We start from the raw sequence: 23,535 nt of genomic DNA on the forward strand, positions 1-23,535 counted from the left end.
GCACGTGGATGGGGAGCTCAGTGTCGTGTTTTACTGAAGAAAACACTTCATGTGCCAAGTGCAGACCATATATATCAACTCCTCCTCTCTTGGAATTATTACCCTTTGCTTATGTTTTGAAATGCCAGATTTTGTCATCCTGAGGTTGTCCTAACTGGATCCCACAGGGCGGGAAATTGGGAGCAGGGGAATGTGTGCCACAGCAGCATCCTGGCAGTGCAGCTTGTGACAAGCTTGCTGTGGCAGAGATGGTCCTTCAGGGTTCTCTGCAAATATTTTAGCCATCCAAACCACAAAGCTTTGCTTTAAACCACCAGAAATGAAAACTTTCTGTGTTGTATCTCCAGTGAGCTCTGCACCACAGTGATGTTTTTTTAGGGGAACACAAATTCTTTACAAGTTTAGGGAGTTCTGATTTGTTCAGTATGCTTTTTTTTAATGCAGAAATACCTCGTGGAGGGAATTGCAGTAGCCTTTTGTGGAAGCTGGTCTGCATTTCAGCTGGGGTCCTTAGCTGCTTCTGCTGCAGCCCATGTGCAAGCTGAGGGGACAGGATTGACTTTAAGCTTCATTTACTTCTTAGCTGGTGATCTGCTGATCCGATTTTTTTTTTGAGAAGTTTGTATGAAACAAGTGACTTCCTCTTACTGTAAAACTATTCAAGCCAGCTGTATTTGAATTTTTGTTGGACTCAAGAAATACAAACCTCTAATAACACTTGTAACTTCCCTACTTTTTGAAATACAGATTAAAAATTAAGTTTGCCCTTAAATCCTGGAGTGGAATCCCCTGCTCTAAAGCCCTGTCTGTCTATCTGCAGGTGTTCTGCAAGCATATCCACTTTTTGCCATCTTGGGGTACAGTACAGAAGTGTCAGGAGTACCAGGGTTGGCTCTGCTGTGTTGTTTCCAGGCTGGAGGGAGCAGGCATGTGTTAACCAAAATCTACAGGTTTGTGAGTGCTTGTCAGCTTGGAGAGCCTGTGCAATCCCTGACTGATGTGTATTCTCACTTTCCTGCAGGGGCTGTGTTAAATGGATCAAAGGTTGAGTCTTTCATAACCCAGATGTGTCCAGATATGTAAATTACTGAGCTGCCTCCAACGAAATCTGTTCATGCACTTTTTATACCCCAGGCTTTGGGCTGGTTTGTGGAGAGTTACTGATGCCCTTTGATAGCAGACAATAAAACTTCCCAGGGAAAATTCCCTTGTGGGGTGCACAAGGGTTTACAGCAGTAATTTGAGGGAAAGGCATCTCTTTTCAGGTCCCTGCTGGAGAGCTGCACAGGGTGTGGGCAGTGCTGAGCTGCTGCTTTGGACCCTCCCCTGGACGCCTTCCTCCCTGCTTTCCACCCAGCTGCTGGTTCTCCTTTGTCCCCTGGTCCAGCAGAGGCTTCAGGGAAGGATTTGTCCTTCAGGAAAGGCACACTGCTGAACTGCCGGTGTGCACAACCCCCTGGGAGCAGAGCACAGAAGGATAAGGGGGGAAAGGTACAAGCCAGACCACACTGAAACCCCCACATGCTTTATAAGCTGATCCCACGGGAATTGCAAGTGTGCAGCACCTGATAAACTCATCTCTTTTCTGGCCATTTCTGGGTATTTCACGGCAGTCACTTTTTAAGACATTCGCCATCCTCTGGAAACCACTGCTTTCCACCACTGCCTTTCCCAAGCGCATTGTGACCCACAGGCAGGGCCACAGGTGCAGTTTTAGGCTGAGGCAACATCAGGAAAGGTGAGGAATTCCAAGAGCCTGAGACCTTTTGCTTATAAAAGGGAGCAGCTGGTCCTTTCCAGCCTCTGTAGCCATTGTTTGCATAAGGTGTTGCTGACAGCTGGGGGCTGCTCTCTCAGCTTTTCCCAATTCATCTGTTTATCTCTGGGTAAACACCCCAGCTGTTTCTGGTATTTTCAGGGTGTTTGTCAGCTCAAACTGAGACCTGCATGAGACCAGAAAACACTTTGGTCCTGAAGTTCTCCTATCCTTTGAGCATTAGGGTTTGATTCTGCTACCAGAGGAAAACGGACAACACAGAGAAGGACAGAGTGAGAAGACAAATAGATACTCAGCCCTGCTACAGGGCAGTTGTAAAAAATGTGTTCCAGCTCCCACCAGGAATGTGTTAGAGATGTTATAAGCATCTTTCACACCAAATACGGCTGCTCTTTGCTCTGAAGGGTGAGAATGGGGCCTCTGGGGATCTCATAAGAGGGGTGTGATTTCAAGTTCTCCATTTTCAGCTGCTTTTCTCCCTCACACTGGGACCTTGAAGAGGGGCAGAGATGCCAATGCAAACAGCTCTGCTGCCAGACCAAGAGAGGAGCTTTAGGCAAACATTGCAGTATGCAGGAGGTTCCCTGAGCTCACAGATATGGTTACAAAACACTCCACAGCATGTTCCAGCCTCAGACATTAATGTGGTATTTATTTTAGGCTGATTGGTGACAGTTCACTGGCTGTGGCTGCACTTCAGCTCCGTGTCCATTTCCTCTGTAACAACTAACAAACTCAAGATTAATCTTGACACGAAAATAACTTCTCATTTCCCCCCAAGGCTCTGCAGGCACTATAGGCTCTGCCCCAGAGCCATGATTTTCCCCATATTTTATCTGGGATCTGTTTGGGTGGGTGGGAGTCCCCTCTTGCCTGTAGCCCAGGACAGTGACACGAGATGCTCCCCCCATATGGTTTTGTGTCACACAGATGTGGCACTTGGGGACATGGTTTAGTGATGGGCTTGGCAGAGCTGGGTCAGTGGTTGGACTTGATAATCCAGAGGCACATGTATTTCTAATCTAGCTCTAGCAGGCCTGCTAGAAGAAATCTAACCATAGGTGTTAAAAATATACAAACAGTGATCCCCTACAACCCAGGATGCTTTGTGTGAGACCTAAATCCCCCTTACTGTTACACTTTGGTGTCCTTTTTCAAGTCTGCATCTTCTTACCATCATCTCCATCATTGATTTTATGTGCCAGCCATCAAAAGCATTTAAACTTTGACCAAAACACATTTTTGAAAGCAACCTCTCACATTAAAACTGGGCAGTTGTTTAACCAGCCCAGTAAACATACATGACTCCCAATAATCCCCCCAGCTCTTCTAAAGTTTTCTTGCTTTTGCTTCGAGAGTTTTCATCCCCTTTGCAGGTAGTGACCAATATTGGGGACATGGGCCTACAAATGTGTGATGCTGACTGAAACTGAACCCAGGCTGGGTCAGCTGCAGCTCCTGCTTGTGGGGGTCCCTGCAGCACACCAGGTCCCTTTGAGTCACCAGCTCCTCCACAAATGCCCCTGTAACTTTCAAGGAGAATTATTAAATATCTTGTGCAGAAAAAAAATTCTCCAAGTTTCTTGATAAGCAGGAGTTGTGTTCATCCAAGCAATGTGTTTGCAAGAGGAGTCACAGCACTAGCCCCAGTTCTGGAGTTGTGCCTGAAAACTGGCACGTCCCTTGGCTGTACTTGCAGGGGTTGTTGTGGCTCTTCTGGAACAAGGGAACCCAAATTTGCCTTGACCCCCACCCTAGAGATCACCTGTTAGTTAATGCTGAATTCTGCACCTCTGGTTTGTTCCAGGGGGGCTTTGCTGAAAGGCAGAAACCACTGAAGAACTGAACTTATCTCAGGACCATTCTAAAGTTATTTTCAAATCTATTTGCTAAGTTTAATGCAAGCTAGACAGTACTCTAGGCTTGATCTGGGAGCATTTCCAAGGACACTGGGGGCTGGAGCATCCCTGGGGTGTGTCCCCAGCCTGCAGCCCAGAGCAGCTCAGGGCACAGGGGGGCTGCACCTTGCACTGGCCCTGGGGAGCCTTTCCCACCTCCACAGGGATGGTGCAGACATCCCTGCTCATGAATGATCCTGCAACACCTTGGGTTCCTTTTGGGGCAGGCGGGGGCAGCCCCTGAGGCCGTGTGAGCTCAGGTGACCTGTGCTGCTGCTTGTGCTCCTGCTGGCAGCAAGCCCTGCACAGCCCCAGTGGAAACACCTCAGGGGAGAGGCTGAGCCTTTGCTCCTGGAAGGTGGATCTGGCTCAGACATTACCTTCAACAGCACGTCTGCTCATGAGAGGCAAAGGTGGGTTTCACACTTTATGGGCTCTTGTGCTGTTTAACCTCAAAACCAGGTTACAATGTGATTTGATGGCACAGCAAGGCTTTGGGTCACTCCTCACAACATTTAATTAACACATGGCTGGTCTCTACTCACTGTAATTATTGGAACATATTTTTTTTGAATCAGAGTGTGTCAACAAAATACTGAGATAAACATCACACTTGGAGCCTCCCTCCCAGTTGCTGCAGCTCACGCTGATGGCAAGTGTTGCTGGAGGAAAAAAAAATTCCTGCATTTTTAGAGAGATTTCCTAACAGCCCTTTCAACAGATACGAAACTAGACATGTTGAAGTAACACTTGTCACTTACATGTTTGTCTGAAATATGATTCTCATTTAGAGTATCATTCACGATTTCATTCAGATGCCTGTGTTCCCTGAAGAAATACGAGACTGCTGTCCTGCCCTCTCCAGCTCCCACGCCTACAAGAACAGAATTTCATTCAAAGGGAGTATCTCTTTCAGACTCTAACAATGTGCTGCTTGGCTCTTCGTTCTCTGTCTTCAGAGACGTGATCTCTTGAGCTGCCAATTTTTAGCTTGGTATATGCTTATAAATGTATTGTTCTGAGACTCTGAACACTGAAGTGTGTTAGGGGTTTTTTGCACAATATTTTTCTTTCAGAGGATTTAATGGGAAACTGAGTCCCTCTTATTTTAAAAATAAAATCACTCCTTCATCTCTGGACTCTTCCCTGCTGTTTGGCTATGGATAATATTTGTGTAGATTACTGGAAAACATGCCTTCATTCTTAAAATATTATTTTGCAGTCCCGTTTTATTAAACAGGTGCTGGGATTTGTTTGTCAGGTGACTCCCTCATGCCTTCATGGAGCAGCTCTGCAGGGCACAGCCTCTCCCCAGTGTGTCACCAGCCCTTCCTGAAGGGCAGAAGTGCTGCTGTGGGGCTGGTGAGCCCTACATCAGTTTATCATTGCTGGCTGCAGCTGCTCCTGAAAGCCACAAAGGTGCCTGCAGCACTGCATTTCTGGCCTTGGCAGGACACACGTGCCAGTGCTCAGCAGGGCTGCTGAGCTCTGATGTGGCCCCACTGGAGTCCAGAGCCACTCTCAGCAGCCTCCACAGTGCCCTCAGAGCCAGGCTGTGCACACAGCTGTGGGGTGAAGGTGGGCCAGCTGGTCCTGCTGGAACCAAACACCCCTGGCTGCTCCCTGTGCCTGGCCAGCTGGGCTTCCGTCACACACAGAGAGTTCTTTGTGCCAAGGTGCCACCAAAGCCCTTGTGAGCCTGCCAGCATGTGTGTACAGAGAGCAGAGGAGATGTGCTGGGCTTTGGCAACCCGGGGCACCTCCCCTCACCACAAACCTGCCCTTGGCAGGGTGATGAAGTCAGCCTGCTCCAACAAGTTTTCATTAATGAGTGAAACTTAACAGAATCTCCCTGAAGCCTCTAAATTGTTCCCACAAACCCTGCTCCTTTTAAGTCGTCTATTGCCACCTTCAGCCCCGTTGCTGTCATTGATGTGGCTCTGTGTTCCCTCAGCACCTCCCAGAGCTAATACCTTTCCTTCTAGGGCAGCAGCTCCTGCTCACGGCCAGGGCTTCTGTTCTCACCACGAACTCCTGGTGGCAGAGCTGGAGGAAGTGCCTCCAGCTGGTGCTTACATTCAAATGTTTGCTCTAGCATGTTCCCACTAGGCTGTCTCAACAGCAAAATATTGAGTTCAGTGCACTCTCACTACTTGATGTTTTTATCGTTTAAGGCTTGAGACAACTTGTAAATGCTTAAAATAGCGTGAAAATCCCTGTGCTGGCACAGGCTCCCAGCTTATTGGAAGGCTGTCTGCTGTTCTCCTGGTGTGGAAGTTTCATGTGTTCCAGAGAACAATTATGGAAGACCAAAATTTTAAATAAGCAAGGCTATGTGACAGTTACAAGTTAAAAAGAAATTCATAGCTTAAGGGTGTCAGAATAACAAGCTGATTTAAAAATCAGAATTGATGAGCAACCAGGTGTCCATAGATGAGCACCTTGGCTGCAGAGTGTTCCATTATAGGATCACCATCGATTTCCACAATTTTAAAGGTATTAAATGCCACTTTTTTTTTTTTTTTTTTTTTTTTTTTTTTGTATAAACTACAAATAGCTGCACGATTTCCAGGTTCTGCATGTTCCTGGAATGCAATATGTAATGTAAACTTTCCTGAGCGAAGGAAGGAGGAAGAAGGGTTACAGGAGCAGCTGAGTGTTTGCTCCCTGCAGCTCGGCTGTGGGAGCTCATCCTGGGACAGGGAGATGAGCTTTGGCAAGGGCTTCTCACACAGTCAGGCTGAGCCCACCCTTCATTTTATCAGCCCTGGCTTGGGTTTGTTCAGGGCTCCATTCTTCCAGCAGCTGCTGCTCCGGGCTGTGTGTTCCGTAGGGTAAAGCTAAAGCAGGTCCCTGCAGACCTCCTCCCTGCACAGGTACCAAACTGGCAGGGCTGTGGCTGCAGCCCTGGGTACCCCTTGGCTCTCCCTGAGCCCTGCAGGGCTCTCACCCTGGCCAACAAGGAGCCTGTGTTTGCTTAGGAGGCGAGGGGAGCAGTGGCTGTGTGTGAGCACTGCCCCAGTCTGCCCTGCCAGGACCCTGTGAGGTAGCTCAGCTCCCACAGCCCCTCTGCTGCTGCTGCTGCTGCCTGCCACCCTCTGCTCTGGTGGTTTTGGGAAGCAATGCATCCAAAACAGGATTAGCCTGAAGACAAGGAGACTCAGAGGTGATCTTATCACCCTCTACAGCTCCTGAAAGGTGCCTGTGCTCAGCTGGAGCTGGGCTCTTTCTCCAGGCAGCACTGACAGAAGCAGAGCACATAGCCTCGAGCTGCACCAAGGGAAATTCAGGTTGGATATTAGGAAAAAGTTTTTCTCTGCGAGAGTGATAAAGTTCTGGAATGGCTGCCCGGGGAGGTGGTGGAGTCACCATCCCTGGGTGTGTTTAACAAAGCCTGCATGTGGCACTGGGTGCCAGGGTTTAGTTGAGGTATCAGGGCATGGATTGGACTCAATGACCTTGCAGTCTCTTCCAACCCAGTGATTCTGTGAATTCTGTGACACATGGAGCAGTCAGGTGGCTGCAGTCCCCAGAGCCTGCCCAGAGGGTGGGAAGTGCCAGTCCCTGTGAGACAGTGTGAGGCTGCTCCCTCACAAGGGACAGAGGACTTGCCCAAGAAAATGATGGCCAATGTACCTGTCTGCAGTCACACAGCGCTGCTTGTCCTGCCTTGTATAAATAATCTTAAAATCTTGGTTGAAAACTCTTTTGGAGCAGGGAAGAAGTGACCTCTGTGTTATTATTTGCAACAGAGGAATGTGGCTGGGGCTGAGAGAGACCTGGACTGCTTTCACCACTGTGGGGCTGTCACTGGGGTTTTGGACAGCAGACAGCAGGTCTGCTCTGAGAGCAGGCATTAACTGGGGATATCTGACCCAGTCACAGCCTCCCTCTGCCAGGGAAACCTCTCCCTTGGTATGGCCTCTCCTGGGAAATGATGGCTTCAGCTGCTAGACTAGAGGGGAAGGAAATCTCTCATGTTGGTTTCTACAAGTAGAAATGGCCAAATTCTTCATGTAAAGAAAAATCAGAAATGCCTTGTCCTGCAGACATTCCGCACGTTCTGCCATGGCAGAAGCACAGGACACCCCTGGGCTCGCTCAAACAGCGTGCCATGAGTGCTGCCAGAGGCCTCTGGCTCACTGATAAGCTGCTTATCTTCAAACCATCCATTTTTATTTTACTCTGAATAAATACTCCTCTGTGCTAGCTAATAAAGATGTCTTTTTGGGCAGAAGAATGACTTGAGTTCAACCTTAGCTGTTAAGTTTGTTCTTTATCTTTTTTAACAGCATGCACATGATCACACACTCCTTTAAATCTTCCTGAGAGAGAGTGGCAGTATCCAAACACATGGTTACCAGCTGCAGCCAGCAGTTAAAACATCACACCCACGGTCTCTTCAGGTGCAGATGAAATCCAGATGCCCAAACACTTGAGTTCTCCACAAGGGAAATGCTAAATTGTGCATAAAGCCAGTTGTTTTATGGCCTTTAATGCTATGGACATATTCAGATGATTTTTGCAAGAACCCTAATGACCAGTTGCTAGCTTTTTTTTTTTGCTTTTTTTTAAAAGTATGCTGTTTTACCATTCTGGATAATTAAAAATGCCAACATTACTGAAACACATCTGCTGAGGGAGGATGTTTGCTTCATCTTGAAATGGCCTGATGTTTCGGGAAATGTTTCGGGCCTCACAGGAGTCCCAAGGCGGAGATGTGAGTGTGAGAAGCTTCTAGGAATGTGGAGCTCTTTGCTGCTTTTTCCTAGCACAGCTTTATTTTTAGCACGCCTCATGTTTAAGGGCCGTGTCTGGGAAACAACAGGAGGTACTTTAACTCCTTTCTATGAACAGCCTGGCTGTTCATTCTTGATTTTTTTGGCTTTATGAAACAGATTTGCTTCTTTACAGCTGTGATAGCTCAGTGAAATTGTAGATGATGGCCACAGACTCACTGGGCTCATCAGGTTAAAAGTGAAATGAAGCAGGATGAGTTTGTGCTCTGAGAGGCACCAGACCTGGAGCTCATCCTTGCTGTCCCCACATGGAAGGTGCCAGATGCCCACAGCAGATGTGTGTGGGACAGGCAGTAGCACGTGCCCAGCCCTGCCCCAGCCCAGGGGGGAGCAGAGGCAGGAGAAAAGCTGCCGTGGGAGGAGGCAGGTCAGCCACGGCCCCTGTGCCCCTGGTGGCTCCTTCCTGCCTTTTTCTCATCAGCTCAAGGGTAACTTGTGCCCCGGGGCCAGGCTCACAGCAGAGCTCTGCAGGAGGCACAAAATGCATTGCACCACTTTTAGAACCAAAATGCCCTGGGTTTTGTTAGCATAACTACAGTGGGAGGTGACACTAAAGGGATTAAGCATTTAGTGTTCCAAAATGAACAAAAAAAGAGCATAATATTGTTACTTTGCTGTCTCAATCCCAGCTTCTCCTGGTGCTATTCCCCTCACCTGAGCAACAGCCATGTCCAAAGGCTGTGTGATGTCCCCAGCTGCCATGGCCCTGCCAAGGAGCTCTGCTTTGCCCTTATAGGGTTCAGCTTGTCCCCATGTCCCCCCATGTGGCTCACTGGGCACTGGGGTGGAAAACAGCCTCTTTCACGTGTCTCTGCTATTGGTGCTCAGGAGGACATTTATGTAATTTTTTTCAAAGCTAAATGCCTTTGTCATGTTAAGTCTCATCCTTGTGAAAGTGAAATTCCCTGTGATGCATCCTGGAGGTGGCCACGGATGTGTCACCCTGGGCAGGACAAGCTTCCTGCGAGGAGGAGTGGGGAATGGCTGCTTGCACGGCCTGGACACTCCTGCAGTGATAGCTGGGCATTGCATTTGTTCAAACCCAAAGAGCCTTTTGTAATGGAAGTGTCTCTGTCATATTATCTGAAAAATCCCTTTGCTAGGACATTGTCTCCTAGGAAGCTGAGAAGCCTCAGATAAAAATGAGAACAATATTACCTCATTTGCTTCTCCTGTGTTTTGCTGCTTTGGAATGTGTTTGGAGATTGTTTCTCCAACAGGTGGTTGTTCGATTGGTCTCATGTGAATTGTTTTTACTTAATGACCAATCACCATCCAGCTCTGTTGGGACTCTGGAGAGTCACGAGTTTCTCATTATCATTCTTTGTAGCCTTCTGTCTGCATCCTTTCTCTATTCTTTAGTATAGTTTTCGTATAGCATTCTTTAATATAATAAAATATAATATAATATCATAAAATAATAAGTTAGCCTTCTAAGAACATGGAGTCAGATTCTCAATTCCTCCTTCATCCTGGGGACCCCACAAATACCACATGGAAGCATATCTTTAATGCTTTCTCCTCATCCTGATACTAACTTCAGGTGTTACACAAAAAAAACAGTCCTGCGTGTCAGTTTGTTGTCTCAAACGCATTATGTGTGGCTGAGAGCTGCCAGGTGTGCTCTGCAGGTCTCTGAGGAGGGGTCCTGGTCCCCCAGGACTCTGAGGAGGGGATGCTCAGTGCTGCATCTCACAGCTCAGAGCAGCTACTGTGCCTGTCAGCCTTGGGTTTCCTTCCTCTGGGGATATTAATTAAGTTGTCTTAATCAGGATGCAGGCTTGCAGCATCAGTCTCCCACACAAGGAATCAGCTTTAGGGACTCCCAGGATGCTCTCAGACCTCTCCTGGGTGCAGGATGTGCTTGGTGAGGAGCATCCATGCAGCTGTGAGGGCTGGTGATGAACCAGCTGGGGTAGTGGTGAGTGTGGCAGGGATGTGTGTGTCAGGGACATGTGTGTGTCAGGGAAAGCTGTATGGCAGTGATGTGTGTGCTGGAGCAGCTTAGGTCCAGTCCTGTGTGCTGAACTCACCTCAGTAAACACCACTGGAATTCACTCCTGTGCGATACTGACCCAAACCTGCTGCCAGCACCAGAAGTGGTGGACGTGTGACATGTAACACCAGCTGCCACCTGCAACCATCTGCCATTCAAGTCACCTCTCCATTGATTGCTGTTCTTTTCCAGGACTGGTTTTACCAAGGAGCTTCACCCGTGCTGAGCTAAGAGCCAGGTATTTGCTTTTTGGACATACATACTTCCACTGTAAAGATGTTTCATTCTCACATCCCAAATGGGGAGGAAACATAAATTTAATGGTTGCATGTGCTGGGAAGAACATACTTGTGTGGGCACTATTTCCAGGCACGTAACTGAACAGGTAAGTGGCAGAGGATTTTTTTATACCCCCATTGCTGCTTAGAGAGTGGACAGCACAGGAAAGAAGTGCCTTTGGAGTGGAGTTTGTCTTTGGAGAATGTTTAATCCAAGTCCTCTTCAAACAGAATGGTCTCTGCACAAAACAATCACTCAGGTAAATCCCCTAACACAGGAGAAACATCCTATTCTGCCTCTAGACCGATCTTCTCCGTTCAAAATGAACCAAAATTAAAATCCCAAGCCCAAGCAAACCCACCCCATGTGATTAGGAGCTGTGTGCACACAGATGACGCAGGGGTTGGGAATGCAGAGGTGCAGAGCTCCCGGGATGTGCGTGGCCTCTCTCCTTAGCTCCTTATTTATCCTCCCTGTCGGAGGAACAGCTGTGTTTACAGGAGGTGGGAGCTGAGCCTCGGCAGGGCTGTGCTCCGTGCTGGGACCTGCTGGGGGCTGCTGCCCTGCCTGCTCCTGCACAGCCATGGGCAGGAGTCACCTGCAGGCCTCTCCTGGGCTGGAGCCCTTCCAGCCCACCTTCCGAGGCAGGAGCTGAGAGGATGGATTTGCCTTGGTCCTGGCCTGTGGCTGCAGTGCCAGGGCTGGGCTGTGGTGAGGATGAGGATGGCGGCGCGGGCGAGGCCCCACCTCAGGAGATGCCTCAGTGAGCACCCCGGGGGCTCCACCAGCTGGGCCTGGGACGGCCTCTGGAGAACAGCCAGGGAAAAACGCCTTGCAGGTCAGTCCAAGGGCAGCTGTAATCCCACACTGGTGTGATTCAGGCATCGGGGCTTCAGCCTTGATCAAGGAAGGAAAATACCTTTGCTTTTTTGGCGCTCCTTTAACGTCGCTGTATTTTCTGTTGCACCACAGAGCTGCTTTTGCCCAGGCTGCTTTTTCACTGGGGGACCATGTGGGCATTTTGAGCTGATGATTTGTACTCAGAGCTGGAAATACTCGAATTTATACAGAATTACATTTTATCCTTTTTGTTTCGCTGGAGTTTTGTAGACACTTGAAAACACGACAGTGTCAGTCAGCCACACAGTGCCCAACAACCACAGTGCCCCAAAGTGACCAAGTCACTTTTAAACCTTCATTTTGATGCTTACAGAAACTTGTTAAATTGAACCTGCATGGTTTTTCAGGATGCCTTTCTAGGGTGTCAGAAATAATCCCCCTCAGTGTCCAGCCACCTTTCCCCAAGCCTTGCACCCCGGGCTCTCCAGCTGTGCATTAGCATGTGCAGAGGCGGGCAGAGCAGACCCTGGGGCTGTGTGGGGATGGAGGCGCCTGGGGGTGGCAGGTGAGGGGCTGTGAGCCGTGGTGAGCACTGGGCACAGGGCCTGAGCTGTTCCTGCTCTGGGGTGCATGGTGCCCAGCAGGGATCCGGCAGCATCCCCACCAGGGCAGGAGCAATAACTGCTCCAGTCACCGAAAATGGCTTTCTAGGTTCTTTTTCTTTCAAGCAGCTCAGCGGGCTGTGTATAGCTCTTTCCTCCTGGGGCTTGTGTTCATCTCACAGAGACGGGAGGTTTTGTTGTAGCATTTTGATTCTGGCCAGATGGGTGTCCCTCTCTGCATCCCTGAGAGAGAGTTCAAAATGAGTAAAGGTATTTCTCTTTTCCCCGAGCCCACAAGCTCTTCACTTGTTACAAGCAGACCTTTCAGAGGTGCCGAGGGGCTGGATTGTTATTGTAAACATCCCTGTTCCTCTGTCAAAGCAGGAGCCAAGTTACCCTTTGGGCTGAGGTTCTTTCAGTTCACAACTAGGATGGAGCAAAGAGGCTGTCAGATTAACTGGGGACTTTCCGTGGAGAGCAGCATGTTGGGAATTGCTTTCGTTACAAGATCTGTGATTTTTGTGCCTCCAAGGTCCTCAAACCACTTTGAAAATCCTAGATTTAATTTGAGTGTGCTGGTCATGCCTTTGGGCTTTTGTGCTGGGCTGACGAGCAGCACAAACCCAGTCACTGCTGGCATCTGTGGAGCCCATCCCAGCAGAGCAGCACTCCGATCCACTGGAAGCAGTGGGGGTTTCATCACATGTTGGTACGGGATGTGTTGGTCAGGAGGAGTGTCAGGCATGGCCATTACTGAGAGCTGAGTCACACAAGTTCTGCCAGGGGGATGGTCTCTTCTGCAAACAACAGCCAGAACTCAGATTGCAGCTCTTGTCTCCAGATGGTGTGGAGAAGGCTCAGCACCATCAGGGAGCCTTTTGAGCTGGGCTGTGAGAAAGCAGCGTGGACATATTTTTAGAAGTAGACGGGACAGAGCTGTGGGTGATATTTGCCACCCTGCACCAGGTGCAGGAGCTGTATTACAGCTGCTTCTTGGTTTGCCACCCATTCTGTGAGGTGCCAGGACACCCCAATGCTGATGTGAATTGTGTGCACCAACTCCAGGTGACTTCCTGGAGGAGCTGGAAAAGGTTGGCTGCTTTTCTGACAACTGATGCCACTGCTCCTGGACTACTGTCCTCAGCTCAAACACCACAGTTCAGGAAAGAAATTGGTACAGTGGATAATGCTTCCACTGGAGACTGCATAATAGATCCATCTGGTGGATCCCTGGGATTCCTTCTGGCCATGTGGTGACCAACAATGGCAGAGGGGAGCAGCAGGAGCCTGTAGAGCTTCTGCACTGGTTTGCTACTTGGGTGTGTGCTGAAACTCTCAGCACTTGAAGGAGCCCCAGAAGAAGGGATTTAAAATTTACTAAATTTTTATTAAAGGAAATTTATCAAATGCTAATTAAAGGAAAGGCGAAATGGTGGTGTTTTCCTGGTGCTCCTTGTGGTTCTCCTTCCATCTCTGGAGCCATCCTTTGCCCTGCCCAGATGGTTGCCAGCTGCCCCGCTGCCTGCATGGCTTGCGCTCCCTCCCTGCAGGCTGCACACAAATGAACTGCTCTGTCTTTGTAAACAGGCTAAAAATACCGTGGTGCTGCTCCTCCGAGGGCCCGGAGTTCAGAGAGGCTGGGAAGGAAGCCGGGGTCAGGCGGCCTCCGGGGAGCGGGCGTCACATGGAGGCACAGAGCCACCAGAGGGGCTGGCTGCAAAGGCAGACACACATCAGCCACAGCCCTGCTGTCCTGCTGTGCTGCTGCCCTGCCCGGGTGAGCCAGCGTGCCAGGTCTCCTCAGATTAGTGTTCATGGTGTGCAAGTGTGCGAGATGTGACTTGGAACGCTCCAGGGCTTTGTGCTCCTCTTTTGAAGAGGAAGTGTTGTCTTTTCTACTCAACTTCTGTGCTAGGTGTTGTGATGCAGGGACCAGTGTCCTGCAGAGCGCTGGCTTCTCCAGGCACTGCCACCCCAGTCAGCTGGGCCCCTTTGCTGAGGGTGTCCTGCGTGAGCCTCGTGTGCCCATAATCTCTGGGAAAGGAAGTCAGGAAAGCCTGTTCCTTCAGACATCCCATTTCAGAAGGCATCAAAAACTAATTTCTGTTCTCACCACACCCATGTACCTCCTTAAGGGATGTGACTATCTTAACCACACCCTGGTCAGGGTGATGAGGACCTGAGTCTGAATGTCCCCTTCCAATGACACAGAAGCCAGTTCCAACCAGAAGCCTCATCAGTGGTAGCAAATTTCAGTTTGAAACATATGTGTTATAGGCATTAACATCTGGAATATTCTTATATTTTGCTTCATTAGTGCTTAACCTTGTTAGTGGTGCGAGGCTGCGTGACACAGGGTGAATCAGCAAGGAGCACCAGTGCCCTGTCAGGCATCCTCTGTGTGCTGTGAGTGCTGAAAACACAGCCCAGGGCCCAGCCCTGGCCTGGCAGCAATGGCAGCTGCGTCTCTGCTGTTGTACCCTATCTGCTTATTACCCTCTGCGCTGTAACTTAAATGCAAGTGTCCCATGTGTGAGCTGTGGGAGCCAGGGCTGAGCTGTGGGAGCTGCCTGCTGCTGGGCAGCTCAGCCACAAAGAGGGAATTCATGCAGGGCTGAATAAATGCCTGTGATGGGCAATAACACCTTAAAGCCCAACCACAGCACCAGCACCCTCCACCTGCCAAGGCACACAGCTGAGCTGGCTGGAAGGTGGGTGCTGCCTTCCATGCACCCCAGGGACTGCTCACTGCAAGGGAAGTTCAAACCATGCTCAGCTGCCTCTGCTCCAGACAGAATGAACTCCACAGAGACTTTGTTTTAAAGAAAATAACCTTGGCTGTGCCAAAGAGCTTCAGTCTAAAAGACTTCTGGGGCAAAAGCAGTGGATTTAACATGTTTTTCCCATTGCCTCTGGCAGACCTGGAGCAGTGTCAGGGTGGTGTCTGCAGTGCAGCACTCAGCAGTGGGCTTTGCACTGAGCTCACTCTGCTGGGCCGTGCTCCAGTTCCTCGAGGATTCCTCACTGATGTAACTGGAGTGCCTCGAGTACCTCTGTGCTCCATTCCCCTCCATCCTGCACAGATCCAAACCGTGTGCATCCCGTATTTATCCTGCCAGTATTCCTTGGTGGCACCCATGCCACCCACACCTCCACTGCCCAACACCATCCCTGTGGCAGGCTCAGCTGCAGCTGCTGATGAGAGCTGGCAGTGGGAGAGGCTGCTGCAGAATTCCGAGGGGGAGAGAAAGGAAGCGGCGTGTCAGAGCCCCGGCGGGATGCGCAGAGCGGCTGCAAGGAGCTGTGACCGAGCTGCTCTTTCCCAGGGAGGATTCTCCACCCCGTCCTGGGTGGGATCTCAGCTGTCCTGCTTAAAGCCGAGCAGATGGGGTTGGAGTTCAGCTGCCCCAGGCAGGACTTGCTCGCTTGCAGGGACACGGGAGTAACTTCTGCACAGGACAGTGACCCGCTGCAGTTGCCTCTCCCCATGGAAGGTAGGAGGAGGTTTATTTTCTTTCCTTGGTTACTCTGTTTCTTTAAGGTTTTTAAACCAGCAATCAGACTGTAATGCAATTAGCCAGAAAACAAGGCACGAACTCGGGAGGGAACAGCAAAGGTGTGGGTCTGGCTGTTCCCTCCTGGGATGTGCTGCTTCTATTGGGCTCACTTAACAGAAAACTGAAAGTTTTTCCATTATATATTTTGTTTAGAATTTAAAAGTAAAAAATTAGTTTCTAGGAATTTTTAGATCTAACACTTCAGCATGTGCAAGTCCTGCAGTCGGTGGCACAGCACAGCTGTCCCTGGAGGGTGGCAGTGTGGCAGAAGGTCCCTGCCTGGCAAAGGTTTGTCCTCTGGAGGGGAGCAGCCACCCATCCTGCTGCCACCTGCCTGGCTGCAGCCCTGCTGCTCCCCAGGGAGCACCAGGACCCCCAGTGCTCCCACGGGAGTCTCATCCCTGTGGTGTGAGCACAGCCAGGGCAGGGGATGGCTTTCCCATAGGGACCAAGTGGGGTGGCAGGGCTGGGAAAAGAGCAGCAGCAGGAACACTCTCTCTGGGGACAGCATGTCAGGCCTCCAGCATCAGAGGAGCTCATCCTGAGCAATCATGCATTTTTCCTGAAAAGCAATAGCAAAAGGGATCTGTTTTCTGGGAGGGAGGAAGGCGAGAGGGGACCTTTGGGGCGGGTGCCTGAGCCTGCAGCAGTGTGTGGCTGTCACCCAGCACGAGCAGGGGCTGCAGAGGGACAGTGCTGCGGCTCCAGGCCTCCATGCTCAGCTGTGCTCCCACGTCCCTCCCGTGTCCCCCGGGGGGTTCTGTCTCAGCTGGCTCAACCCTCGGTTCCTCTCTTGCCCCATTCCTGCTGTGCCCAGATCCCTTTGCCAGGGCTGGAGCTCCCCAGCAGCAGGAGCTGGTGCCCCATGCTGGGGCAGTCCTGGCATTTCTCTGGCCATCAACTGGGCCAGCCCCAGCTCCTGCTTTTGCCAAAGGCTTGCTTTGTAATGCCCAAAAAATCCCACAGCAACTCTGACAGCTCTGTAGGAGGGTATTAAGCTCTGCGTGTCAGAACGTGGCCTTTACTTTATTGCTTCATGTAAAACACTTTGTATTCTCTGGGCAGGAGAGGCAAGGGTGGCAGTGAACGTTTTCAGAAAGGGAATTAGTGTCATGTCCCTTCCCAGCGACGCTGCCCTGTCAGACAGACCCTGCTCAGGCTGCCCAGCATCACCAGCAGCTCTGCTCTCACATGGATCTGCAGGACTGTTTGCCAGGACCACAACTGGGAATAGTACTGCATTTCTTGTCCTTTGCCTCTCTATAAAATAAATCAAGCTGAGTTTTCAACCCTCTGTTTGCTGATGCTCTCTGGCCAAGTTTTGAGTCCATTTGTTTCTCATTGCTCTGCGTCACCCTGGCAATGTGCCGAGCACAAGAACTGGGGACAAACACAATTAGTTTGCTGCATCTCAGGCCAGGGCTGAGCATCCATCTCTTGGTTCACACAGGTCCCCCCGGCAGTAGTAGAGGTGTACTTTTTAAGGTAGAAAATGACTTGTGTTTTGGAAATGAATAAACTGTTGACATAAGCTGAGAGTCATGAGACAGGGATGGGCTGTGTTGCCAGGTATTCACCACAGGAGCATTCTGCCCTGCAGTGCTGCTGCAATGACCACTGTGGGCAGTGACCAGAGGGGTGCTGGCTGGAGGTCAGGGAGGGCTGTGCCACAGGGAAGAACCCTCCTTTAGCCATGACTGTGCCACAGGGGCACTGGGCAGGCAGAAGGCACCATCCACCTGCTCTCTGTGGGCTCATTCCCTGGGGACAGCTGCTGGCAGGAGCACCAGGCATGGAGCCCAGCCTGAGGTGGGCAGCAGGGTTGGAGCAGCCAGGTCCAGCAGTACCCAGGGGGGCTGTGCAGTGCTGAGGAAGCTGCTTGGGGGCTGCTGGAGTCAGCACTTCTGGCTGGCAGCAAGGTCCCCCCTGTCCCCAGCACCAGCCCTGTGATCAGAGAGCTGTTGAGAAGTGGGGAGGTGTTTCTGGGAGTGTTTTTGTGTGGGTTGCTGTTCTTTTTGATATAAATTTGCTGTTTCAGCTTCTGAAGTTCACCATTTCCAGGGTTCACACTTCCAGGGTTAATGTTATCTGACACCTGCCAAAAATCCAGATCTCCAAAAAATCTGACACCTGCCAAAAACTGGTCCAGCAAGCCTTGTGCAGCAGGGGGCTGAGCACACACACTGCCTGCTGTTCCCATCCCTCCTCCACCTCATCCTGCTTCCCTCAGTGCTCCTGGGAAAAGGCAGGAGCTGGAGCTGTTGGAAGGAATGCTTGTGTGGGAAGGGAACTTGGCTTCTCTGGTGAATAAATCATATAGAATGCGTTTTGTGCATTAAGCAAAGCTTTATGAAAGGCAGATACGAAGGAGAGGCCCTGCTGATGGCTCGGGAGGTTTTGCTGTGGTGCCTGACATCCTCTGGCCCCACTCGTGGGTCTCAGCCTGCTCAGACACCTGAAGCACCTGAAGCAGGACTGGTGCTGCCCACCCTGGTTTCAGCTTCCCAGGGCTCTGACACCACTGACTTTGCTGCTGTTTCCATCATCCTCCAGGAGCTGGGAGTTTGTGGGGTCAGGTCTGTGGTGGGGCTTGTGTGAAGGGGCTGGTGCTCATGTGCTGCACAGCAGCTTCCCTCTTTGCTGCCCAGTTCTGAACTCTCACACAGGAATGAGGATCTTCTTGAAATGTGACCTTTTTTTTTTCTCAGTTTTACTCCCCATATTTGGTATCTGTCCCTTCTTTCACAAAGCAGCCCAGTAATCAGATGACATCCCTGACTCATGCTGCCCAGAGGTGCATGATGGGGCCTTTCTACTTGTTAGGAAAAGCCTATTGATTTAATTTCTGTATCATTATTTAGCTAATATGGAATATGTCACTGATGGTTGTGCATAAAATCGAACAGAGTCTGCAAAAAAGGGTGAAATATTAAATAAGCCTTGCCAAAGGACAGGGAGGAGGTGGAGGTGAATGTGCAGGAAGGAAACAGGGTGCCCTGTCTGCTGCTCCAGCTCTCTGATCTGTGTGCCCCTGGCTTCTGGGAAGTGTTGGCAAGGCCCCCTGAGCTGGTCAAACACCAGCACTGGTCACTGCTGGGGGACACAGGTTGAAAGCCATGTCACAAATGGCCCAAGCTGCACACCAAACATGGTCCCTGTCACCTGCACACCTCAGCCTGAGCAAGGAGCTGTCACACTCTCACACCTACTCACACACACGTGCAGCACTCACTGGCACACAGAAATACAGGTTTAGATGTACAGAGGCACCTCAAGAGCCTGTGACAAAGCAAAGCTGTCTGGGCTGGCTGTCAGGGAGCTCTGGGAAAGGCCTGTCAGACACAGCTTTCCCTGGGCTCCGGGGTAACTTGCCACTAGATGTCACAGTGGGCTTGGGTTTGCAGGGACCAGGAGTGCCACTTGTGCTGGGGACCCCCAACCAGCCCACCCTGGGCAGGGAAAAACTGCTTCCTAAAGTCCCTTTGCTGGACCAAAGCACACAAATAGCATCTTTTTGTCTGTTCTTGTCTTCAAGAGCATTTTGGAGACATTTCATGTGCCACTCAGCAAAGTCTGAGAGACCAGCAGGTGACTGGAGAGGTTCACATGGTGGCAGCCCATGGGGGTGACCCTGGTGTGACCCCTGCCCTGGCAGGTATCAGTGGCCCTGCTCCCACTGCAGCAAATGCCAAACTCTGATTAACATCGGGTGGTGCAGCAGGAGCCCTCTGTGTCCCAAAGCTCTTGCTCTAAGAGGGGACAAGTTTTGTCCCTGCACCAGCACAAGGCAAAGGAGGCCAGCACTGTGCAGCTGCCTGGGGCTGACCTCTGCCTAAAGCATCCCAGTGGCTATTTATAGCACACAGGAAACCGTGCTGGACCCTGCGCTTCCTCTCCCATCCAAGCTGAATCTTTAATGGGCTCAGTAGCACAGGGAGCATTAATTGTGGGTGTTTTTCCAGTGAGCGTTGTGCTGAGCAGGGGTAGAATGTGTATGTGGTCAGCTTTGGGCAGGCTGGTGATGGGACAGGCAAGTCCTCTTCTGAACTTGGGACAGCTCTGTAAAAAGCTTGGTATGTTATTAAAAGACTAGGAGTGCATAAGAGTGAGAAGCATTTGCTGAGTTAACTGAAGCAATGACAGCATTTAAAGCCTCCTGTTTGAAGTGGTTTATGAACAGAGCCAGACTGGTGAGGCCACCCCACCCACTGCACCCAGGCAGCTCTTGGGTGAAGTGTAGCTGTTGAATTCATGATGGCATCACTCTGTGGCTTTCATTTGCCACCAAAATCAAGCACAGCTTTCCCAATCTAAGACCAAACAAACACAGCCAGGGATGTACAGTGGGATGCTTTCCTTGTGCTCTCTCTGATCCTGAGATCAGGCTCTGCCCAGCCTGAGCAGGGATGTTGTGCTCTGGCTGCTGGTCCAGCCTGGGGAGCAGCTCCCCTGCAGCTCCTTGTGCACAGGGAGGCTGGGTGGGCACAGTGAGGGAGGGGAAGCAGGGCTGTGCTCGGTGTGTGCAGAGAGGAGCCACTGCCGGTACCCCTGAACCTGGAGAACTGTAAATAGCAGCTGGTGCCCTGGCTGTCAGCCCCCGTGCTGCCCAGGCACCCAGCAGGGTGTGCTTCCTGCCACAGGCAAGATGGATGGGCTGGTGCTGCAAGCCTCTGCTGCTATTAATGTTCACCTCATGAATCTTCCTGACCAATAACACAGGATTGCTTTCCTTTGTCTGGGATTGCCTTCTCCCCTTTCCTTGGCACCAGTCCAGAATATCTACAAATCTTGCTTAGCCTCAGTTAGTGACTGTGCCTCAGTATCAGGAGTCTCCCAAAATGCTCCATGTGCTGCTCTTTCCTTAGAGAGCAAGAGCTGAGCACGCTGTCATTCCCATGCCCCTGCAGAAGGTGCTTGAGCAGAGCTGGGAGAAGAAGGATTTGCTGTGCTGGGAAAGCTGGAGCCCAGTTCCAGCTCTGGGGAAGGGATGTAGCCTCACAGCATTCCACAAAAACACAGCCACAGCCTGGCTCCTGCTCCAAGCAGCCAGGTGAGGCCACCTGCCCAAGCCCCAGAGACACCCCAGAGTGCTCCTTGCTGTGGCAGAGGAGGGTGGCATTACAGATTCACTGCTGGAGAACAGAGCTGGGACTTGGAACAACAACTTTTTGAGAAAAACCTCCAACGTTAAAAAAATTAACATAAATCTAATTTTCTGCAGTTATCACCAATCTCAGATTAATTCTGCAGCATGACCAAACTGCTGCAAGGCCCCACACGAGTATGTTAAATATGTCCCACTGCATGCACTGATTGTGATTTCCAGACACTGAGGGCCTCTGGAGGAGGGTGCAGATAAGGGTGTGCTGGCAGGCAGCTGCCCAAGAGCTCTGCAGGAGCAATCTGGGGGCACAGACACATGCAGGGCCCCAAGTCTCCTTTCACTTGGGTTTTTTCACTCTTTTTCTGTCCTGTCACCCTCAGGTGTGCCAGCTTTTGATTTGCACCAGCAAGGAGCTGGATCTGGAGCCTGGCTATGGAACCTCTGCAAGCAGAGCCCAGGCAGGGTGGCTGCTGGCCCAGCTTGGGGAGGTGGGCTCTGTAGCAGAGGGGCTGCAGGGTAACTCCCTCGCTGTCCCACTGCCAGAGGGCTTGACAGAGGCTTTGGCACCACTTCTCTCCTTCCCTGGGGCTATGTGGATGCTCCTGGAAACGAAGTGCATTAGCTTCTCCACCTCCTGAAGGCACAACTGACTTTTTCCCATTTATCCCAGTGCCCTGTTGGTTGGGAATGCAGCACAGACCCCAGCTGTGCTCCCCAGGGCTGAGTGCAGTGCCCCAGAGCTGGGATGTGCCAGTGCCAGGGAACTCTGCCCTGCCAGCAGTAAGGAAAGTACCTCCCCACTGCTTCTGGGCTCTGCTGCAGAGCTGCCCCTCTCAACATCAGTCATCTGCAGGGAGTTTGTCTGTCCAAAACCCCGGGGTGTGATGTCTGCTGAGGGCAGCACTGCTCTCCCAAGGAGAGGAGCTAGAGCCTGGCACTGAGCAGTGTCCTTGGATCCCATCCCAGCACCTCAAAGTGTCCCTGGGTCCTGCAGTGGGGCTGGGCTGGATGCACCTGCTTCCTCCAGCATCCCAACGGCAAGGGAGGGCAAACACAGACCCAAATCCTGGGGTGTAGGGCTTGTCCAGCTCAGGGAAAGAGAAATTCCTCCATGGGGCCTTTGCTGGAAGCAGCTGGAGGTGGGGATTGGGATGGCTCTGCCCCAGGGGCTGCATTTTCCCAGGTGAGGGACAGTGAGGATGGATGCCCCAAGTGGGAAAACCCCTCAGGCCCTTCTGTCCCAGGGACAGTGCACAGGGGAGGAGCTGCCCAGTGTCTGCCTGCAGTGTCTGGCTCAGCATCAAACCCTTTGAGTCAGTGGGCATTGCTCTTTTTGGGGGTTGACCAGAGTCTGGGATCCCTCTGCACAGGCAGCCAAGGCAGGGAGCTGGACTGGGGAGCAGCAGAGTGTGAATAGCAAGGGCTTTGCCTGGGATCCCAGGACTGCTGAGCCTTTCAAGGCAAGCCCTAAGTGCACACAGGCAGAGCCCACGTGCATCCCAAGGTATGGGATCCACCCTCAGCCTGTTCTGGAGTCACTGCAGCAGCTGGCACAGGAGGGATCTGCTGCTGCCAGGAGCAGGGAGCACACGATGTTCAGGGAGGAGAGGTCAGGTCTCTTCCTGTTTAGATGTTTTCAAAAAATGCTTAAGCATTTTAGTGGAAAAATGACTGAGGGAACCATCCAAATTAGGGAAACAGGAAATACTGCACTAGAATAAATAGAATTTTGACAGCTGAAACGAGAGGCAAGTGGTTGCCACGTAGGGCTGGTGAAGGTGCTGCTGGGCCAGCAGCTGGTGGGGAAGCTCAGCAGCCCAGGGGCAGGTTCTCACTGGGACACACCTACCCAGCAGTGTCATGCCAGGTGCCAGAGCCAAGTCACTGGGTGTCTCTCACCTCAGGGTCTCCCAGCACAGTGCCAACAGGCAGCAAGATGTGTCCTTCAAGTGGAGGACTCCTCATGTTTCCAGCAGTGGATATACTGAAAACTAAGGCACTAAAATCAGAATTTTTATGGAGTTCAAATAGCAGCAGACTTCCCTGTGCCAGGCTACCTGTGTGATATTAGCTGCTCAAATCTAATGCCAGCCCTGCTCTTGACTCTCTCTCCCCTTCAGCAAATCACTGAAGCTCCCCAAGCCCCTTTCCAGCCATATGTTAAGTTGATGTAATGCTGCTTCTGAGTCTGTGCAATTACTCAATTACTGCTGCATCTGATTGCAAGTAATATGCCCCCAGGGCTTTGCTTCTGTTCTGCCCATTGATTTGCTGTGTGACCTTGAGCACCACATTAAATATACTTTCAATATTCAAAGGAATTTTGCTCATTTACGCGCATGATCATGCTATCCAAACTCCTACTCTGCTCCCAACTTTCCAAGCAGTGTCTGTTTGCTATTTATTGCAAAATTTAGGGATAGAAGCTAACCTAAAATACAAAAGAGATCTGGGGGCCTATGTTACATTCAAATTCACCTCAAGCAAGTTTCAATGGAGCTTGAAGAGCCTAAGAAATGTAGAAACTTCTGAAAAAGTCACCCTAGCTGTACCTGCAGGCTCTGACATTCCACAGACACCTGAATCACTCAGGCGAGTTCCCCTTGCTGATCCAGCCCGTGGCTGCAGAGCTGGCAGAGCATTAAATATTAAATACGCACACATTTAATGGCTGCTGTGCTGG

The 23,535-nt window shown here is 50.9% G+C and overlaps 1 protein-coding gene across 2 annotated transcripts in view; it reads left to right on the top strand.

The window, feature by feature from the left end:
• The first annotated feature begins 15,365 nt into the window (after positions 1-15,365).
• Positions 15,366-23,535, top strand: part of LOC119706386 (rho GTPase-activating protein 7-like) — a 46,319-nt gene continuing 38,149 nt past the window's right edge. Inside the window, exon 1 of one of the 2 annotated variants that reach the window (XM_038150015.1) lies at positions 15,366-15,685. In XM_038150015.1, coding sequence (XP_038005943.1) covers positions 15,577-15,685 — 109 coding nt within the window. In that variant the 5' untranslated portion in view covers positions 15,366-15,576. The remainder of the gene's footprint in view (positions 15,686-23,535) is intronic. The other variant, XM_038150022.1, reaches the window with a different exon arrangement.

This window comes from Motacilla alba, chromosome 13, assembly GCF_015832195.1.
Source record: "Motacilla alba alba isolate MOTALB_02 chromosome 13, Motacilla_alba_V1.0_pri, whole genome shotgun sequence".
In the NCBI taxonomy this organism is placed as follows: Eukaryota; Metazoa; Chordata; class Aves; order Passeriformes; family Motacillidae; genus Motacilla; species Motacilla alba.